Source organism: Otolemur garnettii, unplaced genomic scaffold (assembly GCF_000181295.1).
Source record: "Otolemur garnettii isolate 467f Iridium unplaced genomic scaffold, OtoGar3 scaffold00096, whole genome shotgun sequence".
NCBI classification, from domain to species: domain Eukaryota; kingdom Metazoa; phylum Chordata; class Mammalia; order Primates; family Galagidae; genus Otolemur; species Otolemur garnettii.
The window spans coordinates 6,808,996-6,816,002 of record NW_003852491.1 but is presented as its reverse complement, the minus strand read 5'-3'; the positions used below and the strand labels follow the sequence as shown (position 1 = coordinate 6,816,002).

Sequence of the window (7,007 nt, the reverse complement as noted above, 5' to 3'; positions counted from 1 at the left end):
GATGAGCTATAGGCGCCGAGCCACCTTTGGTCATTTTTTAAGTTGTCTTGTTCTTGATTTGTTGGAGGTTTGTGTTCTAGATAGTAAATCTTTTTGTCAATTAAATATATTATAGGGTTTTTTTTTTTTGAGAGTCTCACTATGTTGCCCTCAGTTGAGTGCTGTGACATCACAGCTCACAGCAACGTCCAACTCTTGGTCTTAAGCGGTTTTCTTGCCTCAGCCTCCCAAGTAGCAGTTGTCATTGTTGTTTAGCTGGCCTGGGCCAGGTTCGAACCCACCAGCCTTGGTGTATGTAGCTGGCACCGTAACCACTGTGCTATAGGTTCCCAGCCATGTTATAGATATTTTCAACCAATCTGTTACTTGTTTTTTTAATTTATGTTTCATTGTATAGAAGTCTTTACTCTTCATGAAGTTGGGTTTTTCGCTCTTGTCTTTTACGTGGCTTTTAGGTTTTTGTGTCTTTCTTACGAAGGCCTTCCTCACTTTAAAAGTAGAAAATATTGGCACCTGTGGCTCAAGTGGCTAAGGCACCAGCCACATACACCTGAGCTGGTGGGTTCGAATCCAGCCTGGGCCCACCAAACAACAATGACGGCTGCAACCAAAAAATAGCCGGGCATTGTGGTGGGGGCCTGTAATCCCAGCTACTTAGGAGGTAGAGGCAGGAGACTCGCTTGAGCCCAGGAGTTGGAGGTTGCTGTGAGCTGTGATGCCATGGCTTTCCACCCATGGCGACAGCTTGAGGCTCTGTCTCAAAAAAAAAAAAAAAAGAACAAACCAGTTTATACAGACTGATATCCACAGTGTGTATTGATTGTAAGAAAATTTAAGTTAACTTTGTTATTGATACGTAGTTATTTTCTCAGTGATAAAGATGATAGTATATGGAGTACTTCATTCAACAGAATCAATGCCAGAATACCTGGTATTATAGGAAGCCTTAGAAATGAAGCCCGAAGATGGAGGCCCCTGCCCCACCTCTAATTTTCCTCCATCTCCTCTCCTATGCCTGTCACAGGACCTTCTGCAGAACAGCAGATCCTTATCACAGCCAGAGTGACCACAGAAAGGACCCCAGGCATCTGCCTGTATTTTAGTGCTGTTCCAGGAATCTTGCCCTCCAGCCAGCCACCCATATCCTGCTCAGAGGAAGGAGCAGGAAATGCTACCCTAAGCCCTAGGATGGGTGAGGAGTGTGTCAGGGTCTGGAGTCGTGAAGACCTTGTGCTCACCAAGCTGCTCACCTCGGTAAGAGCCTCAGGTCTGTCTGTCAGGGTTTCATAGACTGTCATGCTAACTACTGTGTCTAGAAGGTTCCTGGAGGCAATTTTACCTAGTAGAAAAAGCACAGGCTTTATAACCCTGCCTTGGAGGCTGTGTGACCTCAAGTAGGCATCTGAACCTCTCTGCGCATGGGCTTCCTCATCTGTAAAACAGAAAACCTGATACTATCTTGTAATTCCAACAAATAAGGATTAAGTGAGAATGATTGTAAATGCCCATCACAAATGCCTGGTACTTGATGATAGAGATTTGATAAATGACAGCTGTTATTGTTTGCTATTGTCTTTAAATATGATAAAACATGATCTCTACCTCAAAGGAATTCAGAAGCTGTGATAAGAGGCAGAATGGGCTAATTGCTATCACAGAGATGTGAGCAGAGTGTTAGACAAACACAAAGTAAGGAGCAATTAACCCTAACTTGAACATTTATGGAGAGCACTTCACAGAGAAGGAGGTATCTAAGAAAGAATTGTGCACTGTAGTTTATAATGTACAAAGTGCTTTCAGGTTCATTAACTCACTTGATCTTAAAATAGCCTTTTGAGGTAGGTGTTATTATCCCATTTTACAGATGAGGAAACAGGTTTAGAGAGAGGGAGTGGATTGCCTAAGGCCACACAGCTGGTTAAGTGGCAGAGCCAGGATTGCAATCTATACCTTTCGTCCTGTCCAGGTGAAAGGGAAAATTTAGGCAGGGAGTGCAGTAGAGGTTCAGGAGAGGGAAATGCATTCCAGGCAAAGGGACCAGCATGAGCACAGGTCAAGTGGGGCACTCGATGATGAGAGGTTTAGGAATGATGTAGGAGAAGAGGCAGGAGCGACTGCAGGGCCTGACAGGGAGGCACTGTGAATCCCAAGTCAGGTTGCTGTGACTTAACACTGAAGGCAGTGGGAGCCACTGCGGGATCCCAAGGAGGAAAGAAAAGCACTCCACTGGCAATGGGTAGAGGAGATTAGCTGAGATTTTCCTATCTCCTAGAGGTGTTATAGGGGTTCAGGATGATAGTTGGGCAAGAAAACAGTTTGCAGGGCAGCTCCTGTGGCTCAAAGGAGCGGTGTGCCAGCCCCATATACCAGAGGTGGCAGGTTCAAACTCGGCCCCAGCCAAAAACTGCAAAAAAAAAAAAAAAAAAAAAAGAAAGAAAAACTGTTTGCAAACCATCAAGACAAATGTTACCTTGTATGAAAATGACAATTTTTCTTTAGTTGCTCCCTAGAATTGGAGAGCTGTCTCCCTCATAGAGGTGTCTCTCTGTAACCCTTGGCTGGGGTTAAGATGTCTTCCCAAGGGAAGATTCCTCACTCACCCTCTCTCTAATCATTTCTCCTTCCCTCCCTGTGCCCACCTCTAGGAGGAGCTAGCTCTGTGTGGCTCCAGACTGCTGGTCTTAGGCTCCTTTCTGCTATTCTTCTGTGGCCTTCTCTGCTGTGGCACTGCTATGTGTTTCCACCCACGTCGGGAGTCCCACTGGTCCAGAACCCGACTCTGAGGGCACTGGCCTACTTCTTGCCTTGTTCTCAGGTGAGAGTCTTTGTTCCAGTCCTGTGGGAGCAGGGACTGCGGTGGGGGCAGCAGCTGTAACTGGAATAGAGCAGATCCTTGGAATCCGCCCTCAAATATTGCTTATTCTGAGTCCCTAAGAACAGTCTTCACCTATAGCTAATCTTGTAGGGACTGAGAACAACTTACACCATCAGCACTCAGTGTTTTTGTTTGTTTGTTTGTTTTTGAGAGAGAGAGTCTGACTATGTTACCCTCAGTTGAGTGCTATGGCGTCATGCTCACAGCAACTTCTGACTCTTAGGCTTAAGCAATTCTCTTGCCTTAGCCTTCTGAGTAGCTGAGACTACAGGTACCCACCACAATGCCTGGCTATTTTTCTTTTGTTGCAGTTGTCATTGTTGTTTAGCTGGCCCAGGCTGGGTTCGAACCCACCAGCCTTGGTGTATGTGGCTGGGGCCGTAACCACTGTGCTACGGGCGCCAAGCTTGTTTGTTTTTTTGAGACAGAGTCTCACTCTGTCAACCCTGGGTAGAAAGCCATGGCATCACAGCTCACAGCAACCTCAAACCTTCATGCTCAAGTGATCATCTTGCCTCAGCCTCTCAAGTAGCTGGGACTATAGGCACCTGCCACAATGCTCAGCTATTTTTATTTATTTTATTTTATTTATTTATTCGCTGAGACAGAGTCTCACTTTTTTGCTGTCAGTAGAGGGCTGTGGCATCATAGCTCATAGCAATCTCAAACTCTTGGGCTCAAGTGATCCTCTTGTCTCAGTTTTCCATTTTTAGCAGAGATAGGAGTCTCACTCTTTCTCAGGTCTGAGCTCAGGCAATCCACCCACCTCCACCTCCCAGAGTATGAGGGTTAAAGGTGTGAGCTACCTCCCTTTGCCTCACTCAATATTTTTCCTACTAATTTTACTTTTTTATTATGATATGTTTAACACTGATATGGAAAAGTCCAAAAAGCACAGTTAGACAAATTAATATAAAGTGGATACTTAAAATACCACTCAGGGAAAAAGTATACTATTATCAGTAACCCAGAAGCCCCTATGGTCCCTTTCTTGACAATACCCTTCCTTCCGCTAGAACTATGATCTTGCTTTATAGAATATCACCAAGTATGCATTCCTAAATAATATAGCTTGGTTTTACTTATTTTTGAACTTTATATATAGGTAGACACATACATATTCTTTTGTAACTGATTTGTTTCAAGGAACATTCTGATTTTAAAATTCACTTATAGCTATAGTTCACATCTAAGCTTTTAGGCAACAGTGGTGAGTTAAGAGAGTTCAAGTTTAAGGATTCTTCCTGGATCTGAATTATGTTTGTTTGGCTTTTGTTCTAAAATTGTAATATCTGGTTTTATGATGCAAATTTTATAAAATTCAACTTGAACAGTTCAAAAGAATCTTAACTGATGATGCCCACTTACTAGGCACGTAGTAGTATGTGCCCAAGAACTTTACACTCACCTTCTCTCTTCCATTTAGTCATCGCTGCATTTAGGAAAAGTTGATTCAGCTAACAAGATCTTTGGAGAGAATCAGCTTCATAAAGGTAGCAGTGGGTGGGGGACATATTGGCTAACTAGTTCATATGTCAGCTCATTAAGGGAAAAAATATTTCTGCAAAAAGTCTTCACCATGTGGTTTCTGTGTCCTTTAAACTACCATGGGAGAAGTGGAAATAGTCCAGGCTCAGGGAACTGCTCCTGCCAGAGGAACTGGAAGCTCAAGATCAACTTCACTTATTTTGCTTTGGAACATCCCAACCACCTACTTGGGACAGAAGTGATGGAGCTCTTTCAGCCTGGGACTGGGAATGGAAGGCTTCCTGGCCCCTGGCAGATCCTGCAGGCCTAGGCTACCCCTTGGGATTAAGTGCCTGTGCCTGTCTTCTAGTTACCATTCCCTGTGCTCCTTTGTCAGTTTCTGCATGTACCCTTGCACTCTGCCTGGGTCTCTTATTTGTCCTGTTTTTTATTTTCTTTCTCCTCAGGTTTAAATCAACTTCTTGGGTCTTGTTGGAAGAGATGTTACAGTGAAGAGCTGGAATGAGGGAGAAATAAACGGCTATTTTGCCCCGTGTTGCCTAAGGTGTTTATTGGGGATTAAATCAAGGTGGGCATTTTAGGGTAGACAAGCTTGGGAGGTTGGGGGGACTGTTCTTTGTTGAGTCTGGTTTGGCATAGGGGATAGGTTACTTCAGTGCTCACCATGGTTAACTTGACTTTGGAAAACACTTGTGCCACACTGTGTTTTGTTTTCTTTTATAAAATAAAAGTGATAATTCCAGCTAGTTGAGAGGGAGGCTGTCAGGTCATGGAAATGCTTTGACATAAACGTACTCTGACCTTGGGCAAGTCCTGTAACTCTGCAGGGCCTCAGTTTTCTGAAGGGACTTGACCCATTGAGTCTTATCAACATTGACGTGCAAAAACGGTCCCCGCATTTGGGGGCCCATATCCAGACTGAATGTTACTAATCTCTTAACTGTCCATTTTCCCGCCTTTTCTGCGCCCAGCAGCAGCCTTCCCTTACCCCTCCCAACGTCTACCCTACACGCAGGCGCAGATCTCGCCGCTCGCCGCTTCTTTCCTTCCTCCGGCGCCCCCTCAAAGCTTCCCCTAGCAACAAGCTCGAGTCCACAGCGAAGGCGGGGCCAGCGCATGCGCCACAGTTCTTTCCTTTGCCAGTCGTTGGGCCGCATGCTGGGCTCCTCCCCCTGCAAGCCTAGCCCTTGTCCCCGCCTTTTCCCACCGAGGGTCCGCGTGGCGGGGCGCGCGCGCACACGGACTCGGTAGCGGCCTGTCCCCCGGGCCGCGGCAATAAGGAGAGAAGGCGGGGCTGTTTCCTTTTAGGGTCCCGCCCCCTTTGGCCCGGCTTCCCTACCGCGCCTGCGCGCTCCCGCTCGGTCTCCATCTTGGAATTGGGAGGAAGAGGGAGAGGGAGACCGGGACGAGACCAGGGCTGTGGTGCAGAGAGAAGCTGAGACCGAGGGAAGGAGAGGGAGAGAGGGCGCGGGGACCGTTAGTAGCGCCTTAGCTACAGTCTTTCAGCTATTCTTGGAAGAGAGAAGGAGAAAGGGAGGAGGCCAGGGCGGGAGTGGGGGCTGTCACCCTCAGACCCCGGCGTGAGAGGGGCAGTGCAGCCGGACGTCCTCAGGGTGGGCCCCCTGTCGGTGGCCGAAGACCTGGGGCTCAGGCCCCTGGGTCCCAAATTTCCTGGCTTTGCCCCTCGCCTCTCAGATACCCAGGTATCAGCCTTCATATTCCAGATATCCAGGACTGGGGTCCCAGCCTCTTTAAACCTGGGTTTCTGTTTCATAGAATTTCTTGTATCTGGGATTCAGAACCCTGCGTGCACCAGTATCCGGGGTTCATTGCCCAGGCATTTAAATATCGGGGTCTGTTTCTTCCTGTTCATATATACGGGGTTCAGACCTCACAATCAGAAATCCGGGATTCGACAACTGTCTCCTTCGAGGAGGGGCAGGACTGGACAGAGAGGTCAGATCAGGTTGTCACCCCCTCCCCTCCAGGGGAGGCTTCCTGGGCCCGCCCCTCAAGAAGGGCGAAAGTCGAGGAAGAGGTGGCAAGGGGAAAGGTCTCCTTGCCCCTCTCCCTGCTTGGCAGAGCCGCTGGAGGACCCCAGGCAGAAGCGGAGGCGCTGGGGCACCATAGTGACCCCTACCAGGTGAGACACGGGGTACAGGGGCGCGGGTCCCTGTGTCTTGGCACTGAGAAGAAAGGGTACTCCTTTCTGAGAAGGTGGAGCTGGGTAGGCCCTCTCAGGATGGGGAAGCCCAGCTGGGCCAGTGGTCAACCTCTGGCTAGCCTTGCCTTCTGTTGCCACTCTCTTCTTCCTCTTTCCTCGATTGTGTATGGTCGATGGGCAACCTCAGGTGACAGGATATCTGATGTTACTAGGGGTCATGTCCTAGGGTGCTGGAGCTAATCAGATGGGTTTACACCCTCTGGTCTTCCCTGTTCACTTTGCTTCTCATAGCCACCTCGCCCCATAATCATGTCACTTTTCCCTGACTGCTCTGGGGTGTTGATATCCTTGCCTCTCTTATCTGCTTTTCAGGCCTGGTCTGGTTGTGTTTCTTGTCCTTGCCAGGATTTTGTATGTGTGTATGTGTGTGTGTGTGTTTGGGGGTGCCTGGCAATATTTTTCCCCAACTACAGTTGTCTT

At 47.7% G+C, this 7,007-nt stretch overlaps 2 protein-coding genes across 7 annotated transcripts in view; both read left to right on the top strand.

The window, feature by feature from the left end:
- TMEM219 (transmembrane protein 219) overlaps positions 1–5,114 on the top strand; it is a 13,670-nt gene extending 8,556 nt beyond the window's left edge. For 2 of the 3 annotated variants that reach the window (XM_023516729.1, XM_003795790.3), the window contains exons 4-6: positions 1,025–1,254; positions 2,646–2,815; positions 4,810–5,114. In XM_023516729.1, coding sequence (XP_023372497.1) covers positions 1,025–1,254; positions 2,646–2,783 — 368 coding nt within the window. In that variant the 3' untranslated portion in view covers positions 2,784–2,815; positions 4,810–5,114. Of the gene's footprint in view, positions 1–1,024; positions 1,255–2,645; positions 2,816–4,301; positions 4,369–4,809 lie in introns of all 3 variants that reach the window. The other variant, XR_002774775.1, reaches the window with a different exon arrangement.
- Positions 5,115–5,725: 611 nt separating this feature from the next.
- The window catches only part of TAOK2 (TAO kinase 2), a 20,128-nt gene continuing 18,846 nt past the window's right edge, over positions 5,726–7,007 (top strand). For 2 of the 4 annotated variants that reach the window (XM_003795786.1, XM_012808920.1), the window contains exon 1: positions 5,726–6,506. The gene's annotated coding sequence lies outside the window, so the exon portion shown is untranslated. The remainder of the gene's footprint in view (positions 6,507–7,007) is intronic. The other 2 variants (XM_012808921.1, XM_023516687.1) reach the window with 1 other exon arrangement.